Source organism: Cucurbita pepo, chromosome LG18, assembly GCF_002806865.2.
Source record: "Cucurbita pepo subsp. pepo cultivar mu-cu-16 chromosome LG18, ASM280686v2, whole genome shotgun sequence".
Taxonomy (NCBI): domain Eukaryota; kingdom Viridiplantae; phylum Streptophyta; class Magnoliopsida; order Cucurbitales; family Cucurbitaceae; genus Cucurbita; species Cucurbita pepo.
In genome coordinates, this window is record NC_036655.1 from 441,356 (window position 1) to 464,141 (window position 22,786).

Consider the following 22,786-nt stretch of genomic DNA (forward strand, 5'->3'; position numbering starts at 1 on the left):
ACAATGGAACCTCTCTTCTAATTAATAATAAAGATTTGAAAAAATAAATAAATAAATATGAAAATTAAAAATGTTTTTTTTTTATAAACGTGGATGAACACGACTCTACACAATGATATGATATTGTCAAGCTCTCGTGGCTTTGTTTTGGGCCTTCCCCAAATGCCTCGTACCAATGCAGATAGTTACGTAATTATATGACACCGGAACTGATAAAGAGTTGGTCAATCATGCTCGAACATGTACTTATTCTAAGTGCCTATTTATTTTTTATCGGTATCTATGGATTGATCACGAGCGGACCGTGGTCGTCCATCTTTGGTTTGCTGGCCGATAAGATCTTTGAGATTGACCAGTCAGCTGGGTTGGTTTGGCTATTCCTTTCTATTGAAAAGGAGTCAGCTGTCTGCGCGAGTCACCTTCTTCTAGGCTCGCTGGACGACACGGCATAGGTCGGGGCTTGACTGAAAGGGAAAGGGTAGGGGTCGGAAAATGGGATTCTGGTGAAAGCGGTAGAAAGAGGAAAGAAAGGATTATACACCATCAAGTATCTAGTTGCAGGGGGAACTGATTTCTGTAAAATCCAGGTAGATGAGGAGCACTAGATTATATCAGTCGGGTAGGCTGGACTGGGATTCTGGAAAAATCTCTATGAATTCTTCTTTGCAAGAGATATCCCAGCCGAGGAGGGACTTTCATCCAACAGATAGATCGAACCTAACTGTGCAATATAGTATAAATGTATTGCTTGAGATGATCCAAGTCTTGAGGGGACACGAGCATTCTCTACCACATCTATGTCATAAAGACGGAGCTTACCCACCTGAAGTATTATGACGAAGATCATGCTAGAGGACGTACATGACGGTGAGTACCCGATTGTAAGAGAACAACTGTAAAAGTAGTGTATGTAAGGCTACGAGTCGGGTATGGATGGTCTGGTTCGCCACTCATAGATTGTAAGAGAATAGCGGTAAAAGTAACATATGTATGGATGATCAGTTAAGTTATGTTGGCTCCATGAATAGGTGAAATTGAATCTCAGTTGAAGCTTAACGTTTGTTGTATGCCATGTGATCATGAATTACTTCTTCGTCATGTTATATTCAAACGCGTACCCAATATATTATTCGTATTCTCTTATTTTTCATTGGTTTTCAGCAACGTGAACATGCACTAGCCCATAGTCAAGCCCAGTAGATACATTAACGAGCCTATCTAGTAGACTCACGTGCATGTGCATGGATAACGTGTAGAGATTTACTATGCATCAAACCGTACCCGAAGAACAATCATGAATTTTAGGCCTCTTTAGTCATGTTACATGTGTAATGGTCCTCTGAGCGCCCTTCCACCAGAAGTGCACCTCTCCTTTCAGCATATATGTCCCACAATGGACTTGATACTTTAATGGGCAGTTCATAAAATAGAAGGTCGTTTCTATGGCCTCTACCCAATTCTCTGCGACAATGGGATCCACCTTGCCTCCGTCAAAGGAAGGCGGTTTATGCCTCTGGAAATCTTTTAAGTAGCGAGACTCCACAGTCATAGTCCCTGAATCTTTGGCCCCTTGCCCTGTTGACTGATTAGCCATTATTGTCTGCATCATTTGGTTCATCAAAGTCTGATTTTCCATCGAAGTCATCATGAACATCTAAAACATCTCTTCTGTGGGCATGACTAACGGCCGGTTGAGTGGGACTTCGTTATTAGTGGCTGGAACCAATGGGACCTCCTTAGAGAAGGGAGCAATAGGGGGTGTATCGAGCAGCCTACAGTAGAGTCACTTAATGAGTATGTTTCAATACTCATACTGATTTTAACATTTCTTACAGTAAAGACATTGACCCAGTGTACCATTGACAACATCTATTAAGGAGGTCCTCGAACAAAGTTGCAAACAGTTCAAAATTACCTAAACACGTTTTTTAGTTAGTTGCTCCCATATAACACGTCTATCAATGGGACCTCCTCAGAGAAGGGAGCAATACGGGGTGTATCGAGCAGCCTACAGTAGGGTGACTTAATGAGTATGTTTCAATACTCATACTAATTTTAACATTTCTTTCGGTAAAGACAATGACCCAGTGTACCATTAACGACGTCTATTAAGGAGGTCCTGGAACAAAGCCGCAGACAGTTCAAAATTACCTAAACACGTTTTTTAGTTAGTTGCTCCCATATAACACGTCTATCAATGGGACCTCCTCAGATAAGGGAGCAATACGAGGTGTATCGAGCAGCCTACAGTAGGGTGACTTAATGAGTATGTTTCAATACTCATACTAATTTTAACATTTCTTTCGGTAAAGACAATGACCCAGTGTACCATTAACGACGTCTATTAAGGAGGTCCTGGAACAAAGCTGCAGATAGTTCAAAATTACCTAAACACGTTTTTTAGTCAGTTGCTCCCATATAACACGTCTATCAATTACTTCCATGTTTTGCTAAACACGTTAAAAAAAAATTTCTCGAGAATTCAACCCTAGAAAAAATTGTACTACTCGTATACACTTCAGCGTCACGTGACAATATTCATTATGTTTCGATTTGGTGAAATTAAAATATTTTGAGATAAAAATTAATTAAAAAAAAAAGTGATAAATTTAGTCAAAATCTTTAATATTTGACTTTAGGAATTTTAATACATGAATAATTATTTTGCAATAATTAAAAAAGGGAAAAATAAAGAAAATAATAATATTAAATTTAATGTTTATTATGACGTCAAAAAGCACCCAGTTCTGCCACCTCCGAATGGGTCACGTGGCATGTTTCCATTCCCGATATCTTTCGAGTTTTTATAATATACATCGTTCCTACTTTAACCTTTTTCCACAACACATTCACAGCCGTCCAAGTTGACACAAATTCAATGTTCATCAACTTCCAAATAAAATATATACTTAATAAACAATATTACATTTTCCGTCTTACTTGGCGCTTACGTGGATTAAGTTGGAAAATTCTTTTGGATCAACTCGTTAGTTCGGTTGGTGACCCGAGTAACCTAAATGGAGTTTACAACCCGACCAGCTCAACCTAGGTTGGATTGGATTGTCGTGTTGTTCTTTTTTTTAATTATTTAAAAAAAAATTATATTTATCTATAATACATGTTACATTAATAACTAAAATATCATGAAACTAAAATATTAAACATTCACGAGTTATAATGCATCACTAATATCGGTTACAAAGTTGAGTTGTAACTCTACTTTCATGTTGGTTGAGTTGACCCGACCAAAAAAATGTCAACATGTTAATTCGAAATTTCAGGTTGGTTGGGTTGGTGACCGGAGTAACCTAAATGAAGTTACGAGTTATAATGCATCACTAACATCGGTTACAGAGTTGAGTTGCAACTCTATTTTCGTGTTGGTTGAGTTGACCCGACGAAAAAAATGTCAACCTGTTAATTCGAAATTTCAGGTTCGTTGGGTTGGTGACCTGAGTAACCTAAATGAAGTTCACAACCCGACCAACTCAACCTAGTTGAGTTGGGTTGGATTGTCGTGTTGTTCTTTTTTTAATTATTTTAAAAAAATTATATTTATCTATAATACATGTTATATTAATAACTAAAATATCATAAAACTAAAATATTAAACATTCACGAGTTATAATGCATCGCTAACATTGGTTATAGAGTTGAGTTGTAACTCTATTTTCGTGTTGGTTGAGTTGACCCGACCAAAAAAATGTCAACCTGTTAATTCAAAATTTCAAGTTGGTTGGGTTGGTGACCGGAGTAACCTAAATGAAGTTCACAACCCGACCAACTCAACTTTGGGTTGGGTTGGATTGTCGTGTTGTTCTTTTTTTAATTATTTTTAAAAACTTATATTTATCTATAATACATGTTACATTAATAACTAAAATATCATAAAACTAAAATATTAAACATTCACGAGTTATAATGCATCACTAACATCGGTTATAGAGTTGAGTTGTAACTCTACTTTCGTGTTGGTTGAGTTGACCCGACCAAAAAAATGTCAACCTGCTAACCTACACGAACTTTTCTGTTTTCCAAAAATTCAGCTTAACCCAAAAAAGAAAAAAAGAACTATATAATCCAACCTCACGTTTATATTTTGAGTTAGACAGTTAAGAGTCGGGTTCTTAAGTCGTATGAACTCCCCTAATCTCCTAATCATGTGTTATTTCAATTAAACTAAACAAAAATAACCGAATCGTTTATCGAATTTGGGATCTTAATTTAGTATCTAATGACTACGACATTTCTCTGTATTTTTAAGGCAGGATCACGTGAACGGTTTCTAAAAGTGGAGACTATCTCTACCATGTCAACATAAATCCTTTTAACATTCTTTGATCTCGTTCACGTGCTTTCTAGAAAAATTTCTACGAGGTCGTCTAAGATAGAATTCCTTTGAGTCAAACGTGCTTAACTTTAGAGTTCTTATGGTTAAGATATCGAAATGAAAAATAAAATGAAGAATGAAATAAGAGATGGAAACAAGGACGGAAAGACTTCTCTATCTCATCCCTGGCCCGTAAATATTTCTATTTATATGGATTAAACAATCCTCCCGTCATTTAATTTAGTTCATATTTGAAAATCTTAAATTTTATACCAAACAATAGGGGTGTACATGGTCCGTGTTGGATAGGGTTGAAGAATTTTTTTGACCCAACCCAAAAGTTCGGGTTGGTTGGGTTGATTCGGGTTATCGAGTTAAATATACACCCCTACCAAACAGATAGATCAAGCCTACCAAAAGTTCGGGTTGATTAGGACATTTGAAATGACTTTTCCTATACAACCCTGTCAAAAGAACCTTACCTCATATAATTCTTCCTTTTTTAAAATATTATTATTCTTTTTTCCTTCCATATATATTTGTTCTTTATTGCAACCGTTCAAGCCCACCACTAGCAGATATTGTTCATTTGACCCGTTATGTATTGTCTTCAGCCTCACGATTTTAAAACGCTGCTACTACGGGGAGGTTTCTACATCCTTATAAGGAGTGCTTCGTTCTACTCTCCAATACATGTGGGATCTCACAATCCACCCCCTTTCGGGGTCTAGTGCCCTCGCTGGCACACCGCTTGGTGTCTGGCTCTGATACCATTTGTAATAGCCCAAGCCCATCACTAACAGATATTGTTCGCTTTTGCCCATTATGCATCGACGTCAGCCTCATGATTTTAAAACGTGTCTACTAGGGAGAGGTTTTGACACCCTTATAAAGAGTGTTCCGTTCCACTTTTCAACTCATGTAGGGTCTCGCATTTATCTTCTATTAGGAGTGTTCATATGATTCGAGTTCTTGACCAACTTAAGTCATAAAGATTGGGTTAAGTTAGATTTTTATTTTTTCCAGTTTGGATTGGGTTGAATTTTCGACATTTGAACTTTATAAGATTTTAGTTATTAATTAACATGTATTCATAATTTTTTTTCTCAAAAAAAAACCCGATAACCAAATCCAACTCAATCTGAAAAATCAAGGGTTATGTTAGGTTTGTAAACTCTATTCGGGTTGCTCATGTCACTAACCTAACAAACTCGAAATTCTAGATTAGTCCAAAAAAAATTTCTACCTGTTATGAACCACAGACATCCACAGTGGTATGATATTGTCCACTTTGAGTATTAGCTCTCATGACTTTGCTTTTGACTTCCCCAAAATTCTCGTACCAATGGTTAGGGGTGTACATTCAACCCGACAACCCAGACCAACCCAACCCGAACTATAAGGGTTAGGTTGGGTTGGATTAGCACTTCGGGTAGGGTTGGATTCATTTTCCTAAACCCAAACTGAATCGATTCGGTTTCGGGTTCGTGGGCAAAACTTTCGAGTTGACCCGAGCCAAATAAAAATATATAAAATATATTAAGAATCCTTCTATATTAATGGGTTTGTCGGAGTATTCCTTCCGTATTGGCAATGGAGATGTATTCCTTACTTATAAACGCACGGTCGGTCTCTTAATTAGCCAACAATCATCAACAAGGCTACTCAACTCAACCTGTGTACACTCCTATCTCCTATTATATCTATCTTAAAATTTACATGCTCGTAAAACGAGGAATCTTCACATGTTTTAGGGAAGAATAATGAATTATCGTATTTAATTGAAATAATTTATAATATCTTGTTCATAGCTTCACTCACCCAATGATTTTTTGTATCATCCCCTAAATCTTTCATGGGGTCTCTCAAAGTTATGCAACCCCAAAAAGAGAGGGCTTTTCCCAAAGTATATATTAAAATTGAGAACCTGCCCTAACTCACATGCTAAAGGCTACTTTATGAACAAAAAAAAAATAAAAGAAGTCCTCAAAAATTTATTTTACTATATATTTTTTTTCCTATAAGTACAACAAATTGGGATACGAAAGGGGAGAGTGCTACATTGGTTGGGGAGGAGAACGAAACACCCTTTATAAGAGTGTGGAAACCTTTCCCTAGCAGACGCGTTTTACAGCCTTGAGGGGAAACCCGAAAGGAAAAGCCCAAAGAGGACAATATCGGCTAGTGGTGGGCCTGAGCCATTACAAATGGTATCAAAACCAGACACCGGATACTGTGCCAACCAGACACCGGATACTGTGCCAACGAGAAGGTTGTTTCTCGAAGGGGGTTAGACACGAGGCGGTGTGCCAGTAAGGATACTGGGTCCCGAACGGGATGGATTTGGTAGGGGTCCCACATCGATTGGGGAAAGGAACAAGTGCCAGCAGGACACTAGCCCCAAAGGAGGTGGATTGTGAAAGTCCCACATTGGTTGAGGAGGAGAATGAAACACCCTTTTATAAGGGTGTGGAAACCTTCCCTAGCAAATATGTTTTAAAGCCTTGAGGGGAAGCTCAAAGAGGACAATATCTACTAGCGGTAGATCTAGGCCGTTACATGAAAACTTGAGCTCTCTATCGATGAACTATTTTACCATAGACTTTTAAAGTAAACAATACTCATTTAATTTTAGTAACCCAAGCAAAAACATGATTGGAGAATTCATTGGAGTTCCAATTGGCTAATTCGGTTCGATTAACTCCATTTGAATCTCATTCGATTCAATTCGGACCCTATCCTACTAATTTGGATCGTTCCAATGTCGTTTTTTTAACATTATTGGAGGTGTTGGAGGTTAATATGACCACTGTTTAGTTAATTTAAAATATTTTAAGCTAAGTTAGATGATTAATTGATGTCATTAGGTGAATTAAGCCCTTTAATGTATTCGAACCTAATGTCGTGGGCCCACATAGATTGAATTGGATTATGAGTGGATTCAGAGTACTAAATAATTAGTCACTCTGGCCTAGGTCAACCATGTAAGTGGTTCTATGCCTACCGTCTTAGTTAGATGACTTGTATGCTATGTGAATGATGTGTAATCTGTGTCACAATCGCACTATTAGGAACGTCCTGAGCATGTTTTAAATAAAACAAAGTCGCTAAATATGTTCATTCAAGTCTGTTAAATTCATGATATGTCTCTAAAAGAAAAACATGAAACCTAGATTAATGATCATATGAACTCATGTTAGATGATTTAATCCATTTGCATGTCTACAAATTTGTTATCGTTTATGAGATCTGAATGAACTGCAATGTTGATAATGGCCAACTCAAGACTTAGGAATATGACTAGATTGAACTTGAACGTTATATTGTGTTCTTTAGGTTCAACGTATTCTCTAGAGCCGAACTAGATGGCTTATGAGCGATGGATTCATTAACCATACCCCTTATTTTGAGATAGAATTGAGGACTATCCAATGATGGTTAGAACATTATGTGATGAATTAACCAACTAAATGCACTGTAAGGACAAAGAAGCTAGATACCACGCTGAACGTGGGAAAACTCAAGCATAAGAAGGAATTAAAATCACGTCTATCATATTCCCTATGTTAGGACTTATGGACTCGCATCAATCGAGAAGGGGGCACGTTGTGCTTTTTCGAGACTTGAGTCACCTTTTTATCCTTGTTGATGCCTTGTAGGGCCTATCAGGGATAGCTAGATAACCTTAGTAGTGAATCTGCCTTGATTAGTAGGGATCTATGCATGCATCGAGGGTTGACCAAGATTGATCCAAATAGGGTAGAGCTCGAGGTTAAATCATTCACAAAATTCACTTAAAATTTAAAGTAACATCATTGAAATAACATAATTTAAAATAGGAAAACAACATTGTCTTTACTTGTACTATCCTAACCTAAAGTTTTTGCAACTACCTTGTACTATCCTAACCGGAGAGTCTAATACACAATAAGTAATCTCATTATTGGAGTCAAAAAAATAAATCACGTATAATCATAGCTCAAAGTGAGACCTATTTATTTTTTTGTAGTTGTTCCTTAAGTCCAACTTTCTTTTCTGAATAAGATTGGATGCACACTCAGGTGTGCAAGTAGCTACTAAGCGGGTTCGTACACGTACCTCTAGGCTTGACTACGAGCTATCACAAACTCATGCTACCGAAAACTAAACCAAAAGAAAGGAGCACATATATTTTCAGAAACCATTTTTCAAACAAAACTTCAAAGGTAAAAATCATAACATTTATTCAAGTTCAATATAACATTATAAAACTTATCAAGCTTTAGTTGTGGTGATAAAAATAAACTATTTTTCCTAAAAATAACCGAGCAACAATTTACAATTAATACTCAAGGTACATAAAACAAGGATTCACCTTCATTGATGAAATACTTAAACATAAATTCACTGTCAAACTAAATAAGTAATTATATAAATTATTTTTAAAAATCCTCTTGCCTGGCAAACCTAGAGACGCTGCGTTCTTGTCTTTTCCAATCATTCTGGATGAGTTATCTGATCTATAAGATCGTGTGTTCTAGTTCAACTACAGGCTTTGGTCCTTAATTTAATAATTTAAAACTCCTGTTGCCTCTGTAAACTGCCTGTTGGGTACGTAAGGTTGGGAGTATGATGTGAAGGCCGATTCTTTCCATTTAAAAAAGGACTAAAAATGGGAACTAATGATATCATTTATGTGAGCTCCCACATCGGTTAGAAAGGAGAACGAAACATCATTTATAAGGATGTGGAAACCTCTTCCTAGAATTTACATTTTAAAACCTTGAGAGAAAACCCAAAAAAGATAATATCTGCTAGCGATAGGTTTGGACTATTACAAATAGTATCAGAGCTAAACACCAAGTGATGTGCTAGCGAGGAGGCTGAGCCCAGAAAGACGGTGGACAAGGCAGTGTGCGAGAAGGGAAGCTGAGCCCTAAAAGGGGGTGGATATGAGGCGGTGTCCCAATAAGGACGTTGGTCCCCAAAGGGAGGTGGATTGGGGGGTTCCACATAGACTAGATTAGGAAATGAGTGCCAGCGAGGACGCTGGGCCCCGAAGGGGGGTGGATTGTGAGATCCCGCATCGGTTGGGAAGGAGAATGGAACATCCTTTATAAAGGTGTGAAAACCTCTCCCTAGCAGACGCGTTTTCAAAACCTTGAGAGAAAGCCCAAAAAGGACAAATATCTGGTTGCGGTAGGGTTGGGGTTGGGTAATGATAATATTTAAACAGAATTTCCAGCATCATCCATAGTAGCAAGACCATTTTTAATAATGTACAGACGTACTATAACAACAGAAACACATGGAAGATCAACAGATAATTCTGATTTAAATATGTTAAATATGTACATAAGGGCAGAAGTGTACCATAAAGATCCTAAGATGATTAACATCACATGTTGGTTGCAACTTTTGGTTCCATGTTGCTTCTGTTTTTTTTCCTCGGTTTCGGGGGGTTATCCATGTGGGAGACCTACAAATTAATCTAAAGTTTAGAAAGAACAAGCGGAAGAAGATGAAAGGTTGTGAAAAATTGGCTTTGAATCAATGAGTCGTTTTGGATTAGGATTCAAAATATTCATATTTTGGCAGAGCTGATAACAAATCTATGAACAGAAGACTTACAATAAAGGATTTCCACTCGAGTCGTTTTTGCCCCTCGGCTGTCGTAGATGGCTGTGACTGATCTCCAACATGTCGGAAGATATGGACGAGCACAATAGCATCAAGAGCTGCATATTCTAGCTGCTCCAAATTCAACAACACTACTTTAGTCTGATGAATGTTTCAATTCATCTCTTTAGAAGAGAAGTTAAAGGAAAAAATTAAAATCTACAAGGAAACACGAGAAAACCCAGTTTGACAGATCTTCTAATTTCAACCTCTTTTACAAAATTCATGAATATGGAAAAAGAAGAAAAGAAAAGAAACATTTTCCTCGGTTATTACTTTTTAATCCAGAACTTGAAAAAACGTCCATAAATATCCATTCAACCGTGACAGCTTTACTAACAAAGTCCAATTATTTAAAATAAAATGCACATTGTGGATTCAAATTTTCTTATACCCCATTTTCACCTTTTGTCGACAATAAAAACAAAATATTATCCAACTCGCATCAAATGGTCAAATATATAAATATATATATAGACACGTAAATAATATTCCATAAAATTCTGCTGTTCTTATCACTTACCCAACAGTGATGTGTAACAGCCCAAACCCACTACTAGCAAATATTGTCCTTTTTAGGTTTTCCCTTTCGAGCTTTCTCTCAAGATTTTAAAAACACATCTGCTAGGGAGAGGTTTCCACACTCTTAAAAAGAATGTTCCGTTCTCCTCCCCAACCGATGTAGGATCTCACAATCAAAGCCCAAAGAGGACAATATCTACTAACGGTGGGCATGAGCTATTACAAATGGTATCAAAGCCAGACACCAAACGATGTGTTTGCGAAGAGGCTGAGCCCTGAAGGGGGTTAGACACGAGGCGGTGTGCCAGCAAGGACGTTGGCCTTGAAGGGGGTGGATTGGGGGGGTCCCACATTGATTGGAGAAAGAAATGAGTGCCAGCGAGGATGCTAGCCCCAAAGGGGGTGAATTTTGAGATCTCACATCGGTTGGGGAGGAGAATGAAACATTTGTTTATAAGGGTGTGAAAATCTCTCTCTAGTATACGCATTTTAAAAACGGGAAAGCCCAAAGAGGACAATATCTACTTGCAGTGGTGTTGGGCAAAGGGCAAATGAAGAAGCGAAACAAATATGAGGTGTCAAGAAAGGAAAGAAATTGACCTGATTCACTGTTAAGGGCCGCTGCTCCCAGTCACTATTTCTTCTTGTCTTGTTCAATCCAGCTCCCAATACTTTCTAAAACAATTACCACATGAAAGAAAACATACATTAATTTCAAAAGATTATTATTATTTTCTTTTATGGAAAAAATCTAAAAAAACGAATAAAGCTATGCTTGATAAAGGAGTTGTACCCGTATAGGTCATAGTAAACAAATTAGGTACCATATCAAATTCAAGGAAGAAGAGACTTTCGTATAACTGTAGTTATATTACCTTCGCAAGCCCAGATAGACCTCCAGTGTGGTCCTTAAATACATTTTGAATGTCCAGTAACATATCATAATGTTTGAAACACTCTAATGATCCATATGAATGGGACAGTTGCTTTATGTCGCATTGAAAATTGTAACCTACAAAGGCAAGAAAGCATTTAGTCAAAATTAGCCATCCGAGAAAAAAGGGGAGTTGGTACATGAAAATAGAGATGCAGTGGTTAACACAGGCACATTTTAAGACATCAAGGAGTGTATTCTATAATGAACATACAGACGAAGACGCATGTTTGGAATAATTAACTTCACATTCACGTTAAAAGAATCAAATAATTTAAAAACACATCAATCGATAAATAAGAGTAAAACTTCTGGACGTGTATTGAAAAAGTAAGGCTTCAAGTGATTTCAGGAAGTTGAACATTGAGATATCACTAACCAAGCTTCAAAATACTAGAAGACTGCAAGATGCGAGTCAGGCAATTGTCTAGAATGTCGGGGACATCATCATATAACTTGATCAAGTCAAAGATGAAAGCCTTTTCCTCGGAAGCAATTTGCATAATAGATACCTGAACATAAATGTGATGAAACAAAAGGGAAACGTTCACTAACACACACAAAAAAATAATAATCAAGAGAGGTATATGCATAAAGTCAGTTCTCTCAAAAAATAAAACAGGTAAAACAATATAAATATTTCAAGGAAGTCAATAACTGCAGTTTGAATGCCAGCAACTACGACCAACAAATTACTCTGCATTCTGCAGATTAAAGAATACCAACAAAAATCCTCAATCCAAACATCTTTTCTTTTCTTTTCTTTCTTTTCTTTCTTTCTTTCTTTCTTTCTTTCTTATTGTTATTATTATTATTATTATTATTATTATTATTATTATTTGGTAAGAAGAAATAGTCCCAAGCCAAGAAAGTTATAAAAAAACTCTTTCACTTAGATGGTAAGATTTGAAAGGGCGTAGATTTTATACCATGAAAGGGCTACAAAAAAAACATGGTCCAAGAAGCTCCCACTAAAGTTTTCTTTGTCCTTAAAAAGCCTATTATTCCTTTCATTCCAAAGGAGTAAAATAACCGGCGCACTGCTTCACTGTTCTTATAAGATTCTTAAGAAAAAAAAAAAAAAAAAAAGNTACTGCAGATACAGTGTATGAGAAAGTGATTGGAGAAGAAATGTGATTGCAGAGAGTAGAAAGAATTTTATCAATGATTACCTTGTTCGGTTTCCTGCCCTTTATATAGTTAGGTTTCCACTCACAATCAATACCAATAACTTTACATTCCTCAATATGGCATATTGCATTATGTAAAGCATCAGCTTTATCGACCCACAATATATCTCCAGTAATTAGTTGATTAAGATTCAGATAGTGGTTCTGTCCATAAGCTCCCTCGCGTTCTACAGAAAACCAATAGGAACGTTAGAATAACCGATATGAATCAGAACAGGTAAATTTTGGTGCAATATATATAAAATTTAACTAAAATGATTCAAGGCTCTATATGGGAATGCCCAAGAGCCGTTAACCCAGATAATGTACAGGAACAAAGATTTGGTCTTAAATGTGGAAACCATCCAAGGTTACCCAATGATAATTTACAGCTCAATGGATGGTTACTCAAATATTTCACAAGATTAGTCAAGCCGCAAAAAAGATAACGTTGCAGGAATTTAGATGGTTGAGATGAATGCTATTAGAAAAGAAACGATAATATTATTAAGATGTTTAAGGTACATTTGTAATTAGAGAGGGAAATTGTTCTTGAGATTTGTTATAAATAGAGTGCATGAGAAAGGGTAAGGGTATGCATTGATTTAGTTTGTTTAGGCTCGAGTAATCTCAAGAGGGAAATCCTAGTACCTTGTATTACTTCCCTTTTCTTGTAGTTCTTTACCCTTTATGTTTCAATATCTCATGTTTGTGGTCTTCGTTTCTAACACGTTGATGCGGCAATAGGCTAGAGGAGTTAGAAGTATTCTGTATGTTGTATTACGTTTTGGAAAAACATTTGGCCCGTGGAACCTTTTTTTGGCCTGGAGCTTTTTACTTCTTTTTCTAAGAATTCATTGAGAATGATGAAAAGATACACAAGGGCACACAAAAAAACAACTCCACGCCCAATTGCAAAAAGGGATCCCAATCCAAAAAGAATAACACTAAGCTAATAGTTAAGAAAAAAAAAAAAGATCTATTAACAGACGCCCACAAAAAGGAGTTAAATCTAACTGAATTCCAAATATTCTCCTCAGACCGCTCCAACCCAAGAAAAATCGAAGTGTTCTCTCTAGCCAAATGCCCCACGACATAGCAAAAAGGAAAAAACATCAAACATCAAACAACATCCCCTATGACAAGCCAATGCAACCTTCAAAAGTCCTAAAGAATCGATTCCACATACAGCTAATGAAATCAAAATCCTAAAGCAAGTGGTGAAGATCAAATACACCATTGAAGTTGTAGCACCATGGAGAAAAGCCTCTAGATACAATCTTCAGTGCTCACTCTCCGAGACAAACTTTTAAGGCAACGAATTTTAAAATTCCTAGGGATTTTAACTTTCCAAAGAGAGGAAAACGCATGGGCTTTGGGGGGGGGNACTAGAAAGCCTTTGAACGACTTTAGAACCCAAGATTTGTAATCCCTTCTCCTAAGATGAGTATCCTGGTCATAAATAATTGAGATGAGCTAACCATCTCACCGGCCTCACGATCAAAAAGGGGTTGATAAAAACCCAGGGACAAAGTGGAAGAACTATCAGAGGAAGGTAAAATAGAAGTCACCGAATGCAATCTCTTATCCGACAAATGAGAGAATATAGGAATCCACCCAAAAATAAGTATTCGACCAATCCCTGATAGAGCACCTAACAAACTGAGAGAATATAGGACTGCCTGAGCCAATAGCAGACCAAGGGATCTTACAAGAATCCTTAAACCTACTACCTGAGACCCATTCAAAAGAGTGAGGTCCTTACATAATTCTCTGACACAATTAATCAGGCTCCAAGTGGAAATACTGCAACCATTTCACTAAGAGAGCCTCATAATGTAACCACAAATTTCTGATACTGAAGTCCCACTCTCCATTAGCTGCTAAACAACCTCCTAAATTGGACCGTAGGTGAGCTGCTTTGAAGGAGAGAATTAAAATTATGTGTTTCTTTCTAATTTCGCATGGCAAAGAAGCTGGGGCAGTGGATTAGAGGGTTTTGATGAGTTTACAGCTGATAATCTCGAGTTTAAATGAAATATTAACGAGGAATTCAATAAGTAAAGTCGTTGGAAAAACTCGAGTTCAAACCTGTCTTCACCGGAGAGGAGTTCATACCATTATTATATAGAAGTTTTGAGGGAGTTTTCTGAAATTCATTGACTTTTACACTTTAGAGAGTGGCAAGAGTTCTATATTAACTAATTGAGCCCCTCCCCCCTTGTCCATCCCTTCCTACTAAAATTTCTCATTAACCTTTCAATGTTCTAACAAACCAAGACAAGCATCCTAAAAGGGGAGAGGAAGTATAATCAAATTTCAGTTAACACTAATTGAATCAAAGTCAGCCTTTCCCCTATAGAGAGAAAAAATGCACAGATCTCGGATTCTCTCCAAAGGACCGAGATAAGCACCTGGAAACTGACTAACTTCACACTGATCAAAGAGGCCCAATAATTGAACTTAGCAGGCTCAGTTCACACCAAAAATTGTGCTTTTCTGACAATCAATTCATAGGCCTGAAATAGCTTCAAAGAAAGACAACTGAACAAATTGAAGGTGTGACAACTGAGCTCTGCCAGGAACCCACAATACATCCCTCGACACCAGGCCTCTCAAACTTGTAATTAAAATGTACCTAATTGCAAGCGTTTTCCTTCTCTCATCGATAACCCAATGAAGGCCGGTAGAATTCTTATCACTATTAGTGAGTTACCCAATTTTACTAGGCTGTCTCAAGAAGGAAAAAATTTGTATTCTATAGTGTTGCTGCACATCAACATGCACTTATTGGTAGAAAGGGCCAGAGTTTTTAATCACACTCAGAGATTTGGAAGACGTGAAAGATTTAGCAATTATTTCTGGCTCCTATTACTTGGTCTACAATATCTAAATTATTTTGTAATTGCAACCTCGTTTGGATCTTAGGGACTTTTAGCTCTTTCTTTTGCATTGTTCAAATTTTAACAAATTGAGAAGTAAATAAAGTGGACGAACCTGGGGCAATAAAGAACAGAAAGTAAAGAGGCCTGAATTAGGGTAATAAGTAATGGACAAAGCTAAGCCTACAAGATAGCCCTGTAGTTTCCCACTTCAGACTAATAATCAAATATGAGATATTGATTTTGACAAAGCTGGAGAAAACGGCCAGACATACACAATGAAACATCTAAGTGGTCAAGAGAATACTGTATATATGGTATACCTTTGATATTCAAAAAACCTGCAAGGGAGTACCTATTGCAAAGTTCATCAACCTTTTCGAAATAACCAGCCTCCAATGCCAAGTAGACCTTAAAACACATAAAGCTTAGTTTAAGAATACGAAGACATTAAGCTTTAAGAACCATTTGTTAAAAACCCAAAATTCACATTCAACAGTTAAAACATTTTCCTCATATCAAAGTATATATATTCCTTACAAATGTTCCAAAGATGAGTAACGAATCCAAGGGCTACCCACCAGATATTCTAGAAATTGTCTATTGCTCTTTGTTTTTGCCTCAGCAACATCCCAGCATCCTTTTTCAGCTAAATTCTTCAAGGAGCTAGGGTAGAATTATAATTATTCATATACAATTTTCAGCCAATGGAGACATAGGCCAATACCAAAAGCAAAGAAATTTGAGTTCAAAGAAAAAAAAAAAACCAGCATATGGATCATCAAAGTACCTCTCTTTACACTTCTGATAGACATCAGGGAATTCCGTCTGAAGACCATTTGTCTTTACAATGCCATATGCACTTTTTACCTTGTTTCTATTCATCAACTCCTGGACAAGAAGACATAACATTGGCCTTCCCATGAATGTCGCCCATTTCTCAGCTGCTTTGAATTCATTGTTCTGCAACATGCTAAAGAGAAGAGACTGCCCAGATTGGCGAATGGAAAAATGCTCCAATACATCAACTGCTGTCGTGTAAGACTGAGTTTCTACTAACTCAGAAACATATTGCTCGACGAAGTCTTTAGCTGAGCTAGAGCAACACCCATTTCTTGCCTTCGAGTCAAACCGAACTTTCTCGATGTTGGTCAATTGAATGTCAAATACCTGTAAAATCTTCACAACTATCCTCTCATCATGCTTAATGAATCCTCCAACAATATCCACAAATAGCTGAGCAGCTAGGTTCTTTGCCTTGTCAAGGTCTGTTAGGGTTGTCACTACTTTCAAAAAACGTTGAAAAGCTGATGTAATCAAGTGACTGAATCCTTCACTATATAGCCCAAAAATAGGCAAGACATATAGGCAATGTATAACAAATGTAGCTGGTCCAGGTTGGGGACCATTATGAAGTACAAGATGAACTTGTTGCTGAAGAGATCGAAACTTCTTAGTTGCTTTCAATGTGCCTACATTTGCACTCGGTGACATTAAAAATGAAGAATATACATAAATAGAATGAGATAAACCAAAATGCCTCCTAAACAGATGTGACATAAAAATGCAAACTTGATGAGCTGTATACATTGAAACATCTAACTTTGTGATTGGCAAAGGTTCAATATAAGAAACGGCACATCGGGTGAAATATTTACGCAAAACCATTTAAAAGCAGGAAAGAAAGTATTGGCCACCATTATTCAAAGTGAACCTCGATATTATCACCACTAACTTGAATACTTGTTGAGCACAAAGAAGAAAGCTATTTTTACACAGTGAAGAGCAAGGTTAGACATATTATATTTTCACATATGAACCAGTTGGAAAACTTTTCTTCCTATTTTTTACATCCATCAAATCTTGTTTCCTCTAGTATAAAAAACCACATGTGAATAAAAACAGCCAAAGTAAGACAAAAAAATTTCATTTCATGTAATAAAAATGTTCAAATAATATACACAAACACACACATGCCCAAATAAAAAGTACAGCAAAACAACATAACTCCTACATACATGATACATCATAAGAAACAGGGGAGACATACCACGAATATAACATTCCTTTAGGAGGTATAAGAATACAACAGGGGATATATAAGATAGATCGGAAAGAGAATGCACAGCAATTTTCCACGCAAGATGAGTTTGATCTATAGGGTCAAGTGGTTCAGCAACAGTTTGATCGAGCCCCATGCCAATGAGAAAATAATGGTCCTAAACAATTAAAAAAAAATTGAATATAGGATAAAGATGACAATGATTAAATAATAATAATAATAATAATATATGCACTGGCTCCACTAAAACAACACAACTCTTGATCAAAGGCAACGTAAATGATTTGTGCAATTTAAAGAGCCGATGTTAAAATGCTACAACATAATCTCGGGAAACTATAGCCAACATTGTCACTTCAATACTTTTAAGAACAAAAAGAGAGTTAGAGTAATAAAAGTCCTAGAGACTAAATTATTTAAAATTGAAAATTGTAAGCAAGGCCTATGATAAAGGGACTTTTAAGCAAAAATCATAAGCCAAATTTGGAATCAAATAGGAACGATGATTCATGATGCAGATAGTCTCAGTTCTTGTCTTCTAGAAATATCAAAATCGTGAGACTGGTAAGAAAATGGATCTACTTATTTTACTAATCGAGCAATGAAACCATAAACCATTGCATATAGGATTCAATTTTTGGATTGGTATTACTTCACAATTATCAGGAATTAAGCCTAGAGTAACCCTACTATACCAACAACTATCTAACTCATATAGAAAAATTACAAATATGCCAAAATAAGTTAATAGCATATCTTGTCAAGCATCCAACTGGACTATCATCGATAATGAAATAGCTAATTATACTAAATACATTCTCCTTGGTTATAAATCTAACTGCAACAATATAAAAGCACTTCCTCTTCCCTAATTTCTTCATGAACCTACTAGATATATGTCACATATATAGCTCCAACATCCAACTAATCGGGAAGAAAATTACTTCTTATTTGCTGATACAAAGCAAAGTTGCAGAATAAAAACAGGAAAAGCACATAGCAGCTTCAAAAAAACTCAGAACAGAAAAGTAATTGAAGGGGTATTCAAATATATCTTCTAAACATTGATCTTAAAATCATTTTGCAAATTGACTGGTTTCATTTAATTTAAAAAAGATCTCCCAGTATTTTGTTTCGTTGTACTTCTAGTATGAAATAATTTTAAAACATAAGATATTTAAATCAAGATATACTAAAAAAGCAATTGATAACTATGTGCAAACAATTAACTCAGAAGACAGCCATATGAACACACGTGAAAGTAACAAAATACCATCTCTTATCTTAACTCTTCATTTCTTCTTTTGCTACTGTCTTCAAGGTGAAAGATTGCAGCGAAAGGCATGGAAATTAAGGCGGTGTGTGCCTCAGCATCTTCTAAGACAATCAACTTCAAGTAGGCGCTTGCCTCTTATCAATAGGAATGCTATTAGGAATGTTAGTAATTGGCTAAGGAGTTTGCTAGAAGATTTTTTGTCATAAATAGAGTGGTTCAGAAGAGTGGACGGTAGGCATTTGGTAAGTGAATTAGGGCTTGAGTGGTATCTCAAGAAGGGAGAGTCCAAATACCTCAAATGACTTGATTTACCTTCTATGTTCTTTATCTTTTATATTGCAATACATTTTGATTCTATTGGATTGTATCACTCACCATTTTTTTTCCATTTGTACATTTCATGAGATAGTGACCACAGCCATGTTAACTCATAGCATGTAAACGAAAAACCTTTATTGTATGGGCTTCAAACACAACCAATAAGGAAGATAAATGAAAGAAGAAACCGTCATCTAGAGACCAAAAAATAATTGTCCCCACCATTTCTTATAAAGGGGAGATCATATCTTAAGACATTTGATTATTACTACTATTATTATTATCTAATAAGAGAGAGATTCATCCAAAGCGCCGAAGCCAAACCAAACAACCTAGGGGACAAAGGAATGAGGCATCCCTTTTCCCAACAGAAGAGTTACAAAAAGACTTACCAATCGAAAATGATGAAGTCTGTGGAGTAATTACAAAGAAGCCTATGCTGAACTCTCCAAGTTGAGACCGTATGTTGTACGAAATCATAAAAGAACGAAAAACTAGACTTCTTATCTGATAAAATTCTAGAGTCCCTTCCCTTTCCAAAGGAGCCAAGGAATTATATGATTATCCTCAAGCCAAAACACCCAAATAATCACAACTATTTCATTATAATTTTCTAACTTTACCATGGAGGCCAAAGATACTTCCTATAACCATAAAATCCCCCTCCATGTGGATGATTGTACCAAGTAAAGTTGAATGCCTCACAATATCACAAATATTCATCAAAAGAATGCAGTGCAGCACCAGATCATCCACTATAATAAAACAGTAGAAAGGGTAGCTGGGATGAGGGTAAGTCTTCCCCTTCCTCCATTTTCAATGTTTTCCCCTTACTTTTCTCCAGCATGTGATTCCAGAAATCAGTGAGTGAGGGTTGCCTCCAAGGGGAAGCACTAGGTAGTTGACAGACCATTTAAAGTAAGAACACGATAGAGCTCGAATTATGTACTTACTAATTTGGCAAAGCCAAGCGAGTTTCAAGAACTCCCTCCTCTTCAAAATGCTCAACAATAGCTACAAAAAGCAAAATGTCAAAACATGAAGAAACCAGCTTCCCTCCTCACTGACCCATAAAAGGGCTTTTCTCCAAACTAACAGAACCCCTATGGGCCCACACAATCCCCCGCACTCACACCTACGAATAACGACTCTCATTCTTCACAAATTACATCATTTTGGCCATCCTATTTCTCTCATATTTCTCCGAGTGTAGACCTTAGTAATTTGGGGTCTATCAGAACAAGAAAGGATGCAAGAAAAAGAGATTACTTCTTCCCATATAACATCAACACTTGGCAATATGGAGAAATGAATTTCTCAACGTTTGTTAAGTTGCCCAAGCAAAATATATGTCTTCAGCAAGTTGCAAATGTGTAATCTCTACTCTATTAGCCAAAAGCCTTCATGAAGCAAGTAGCTAGAGATATTGGCAATATGGAGAAATGGGAAACGGGAATGGAGTCCTCTTGCCGTCCATAACAAATAATGCCCAATTCACGGACGTCCATAACAAATAATTAAACCAAACCAACTCCCAAAGTCCCTCTAAAGATCTTGTTGTTCCTCCACAGCCAAATTCACGAAGTAGTCAAAATACAAGCTTGCTACAGAATTCTTTCCTTCACGAAGTAGTCAAAATACAAGCTTGCTACAGAATTCTTTCCTTCACGAAGTAGTCAAAATACAAGCTTGCTACAGAATTCTTTCCTTCACGAAGTAGTCAAAATACAAGCTTGCTACAGAATTCTTTCCTTCACGAAGTAGTCAAAATACAAGCTTGCTACAGAATTCTTTCCTTCACGAAGTAGTCAAAATACAAGCTTGCTACAGAATTCTTTCCTTCACGAAGTAGTCAAAATACAAGCTTGCTACAGAATTCTTTCCTTCACGAAGTAGTCAAAATACAAGCTTGCTACAGAATTCTTTCCTTCACGAAGTAGTCAAAATACAAGCTTGCTACAGAATTCTTTCCTAAGTAACATTTAAGCTCTTTTTCTGCTTCCATTGATTATAAGCACTCGTGAATGTACAGTGGCATCAGAGTTCAGATCTTGATAAGTTTCAACATTTCCTTATTTGTTTTTATAATTTTCTACCTTTTCATCTTCTGCATCTATTTTTATGAACCCAATAGTTTTAATAAATAATCCGTTTAATGATTACAACCTCAAAGAAGAACATTTGTTTAAAAAGTAGCTTTATCCTTAGAAAATTTGTTTAAAAACTATGATCGTCAGCCTATACAAAGCCTTAGTCCAATAGGGCTTTGCTCTGACTATGCCTCTTGCCTTCAGGAACCTTCTACACTTGTCTGTTATGTGCCCCTAAAACCTGTTGTCTCTCTTAATTTTTCTTTTTTAAGAATTACTGTCAAACAAGCAATCAAGATGAAATTTTTTTTATACAAAAAAGATATCGATAATTTTAATTTTCAAGACCTAACTCTATTTTTATACATAAATCCTAAACAGCCTACAAGTACAAATAGAGTTCCAGATGAGTTTTCTATTCACAGAAGAACAGTGAACTTTTATTTATATTTTTCTTTATCAATCACTTTAACTATAAGATCTATTCCCTACTTTTACCCCACAAGTCAAATCAAAAGACCCCAGTTGACTTCACAGACTGAAATATATATGAAGAAGAACTAAACTATTTACACTAATAAGCTGACAAGAAACGACACTCTAAGAATAACACAACACACCATACATACTCATGGTCAATACTCAGAAATAAGCACAGAACAGAAGAGAAATTGCAATATAGAGAACAAAATTAGTTTTCAAGATCAGTCGTTAAAGAGAAAGATGTAAGAGCTCCAAAAAAATTGAACAAAATCCGAAGCAAACAGAAGTAATCCCGAAACATTCAAGCGAGGTCAACAATAACAGTCGAATATCAACCTTAAACGATCATATTGCCATAGTTTCCGAAATGCGGTGGGAAGAAAAATGAGTAGACCACCTCAAACTCGAAGAACTTCGAATTTCGTCCCGGATTTTCCTTCTCCTCGTCAAATTTCTCAGCGAAAAAACTCGAAGAAGCAAATCAACCGAACGAGGACAGAATTTATCAAGCAAGAAGGAATCAAATCAGTGTTGTTTTGAGGAAGAAAAATTCTTCTAACGAGTTCGTACGCTGCGACTGCATCAAGAACACGGATGCAAATTTATAATATATTTATACATCTCTATCGATGTTCATCAAATTTAGAGATGGAAGAAGAGAAACGGATTATTAGAAGTTATTAAAAATTAATAGGATTATGAATTTGATCAAATCCACGTTTCACCCTCGTTATTGGGCCGACCGGCCCTGACATGAAATAAAGGCCCAGCCCAAACTCTTTGGGTCGGGTTTGAGTCTTGAACCGACCCATTAGATTAGCTAATTACATGGTTAAGAGTGTTAATAAATAGGGTTATACATTATACCTCCTCCCTCCCACACCGCCCAGATACTATTTATAGCAACTCAAGCCCCCTGCTAATAAATATTGTCTGTTTTGGTCCATTACGTATCGTCGTCAACCTCACAATTTTAAAACGCATTTGCTAGGGAGAAGATCCCACACCCATCTAAGGAATTTTCGTTCCCCTTTTCAACCGGTGTGGGATCTCACAATCCAC

The 22,786-nt window shown here is 36.5% G+C and overlaps 1 protein-coding gene across 4 annotated transcripts; it reads right to left on the bottom strand.

The window, feature by feature from the left end:
* Positions 1–9,524: 9,524 nt before the first annotated feature.
* LOC111780626 lies at positions 9,525–22,373 on the bottom strand. 4 transcript variants are annotated; one of them, XM_023661073.1, is made up of 11 exons: positions 22,122–22,373; positions 17,546–17,714; positions 16,286–16,967; positions 16,077–16,161; positions 15,819–15,906; positions 12,617–12,801; positions 11,824–11,956; positions 11,386–11,522; positions 11,111–11,185; positions 9,941–10,060; positions 9,525–9,788 (listed from the first exon to the last, which is right to left on the bottom strand). In XM_023661073.1, the coding sequence occupies exons 2-11, from the start codon at positions 17,691–17,693 to the stop codon at positions 9,708–9,710; spliced, it is 1,734 nt and encodes a 577-aa protein (XP_023516841.1). In that variant the 5' UTR covers positions 17,694–17,714; positions 22,122–22,373; the 3' UTR covers positions 9,525–9,707. The 4 variants fall into 4 exon arrangements, 3 of the variants coding, with proteins under 3 accessions (XP_023516841.1, XP_023516840.1, XP_023516842.1); XM_023661072.1 differs by having other exon boundaries at positions 22,061–22,373; XM_023661074.1 differs by lacking the exon at positions 22,122–22,373 and adding an exon at positions 20,105–21,062.
* Between the last annotated feature and the right edge of the window lie 413 nt (positions 22,374–22,786).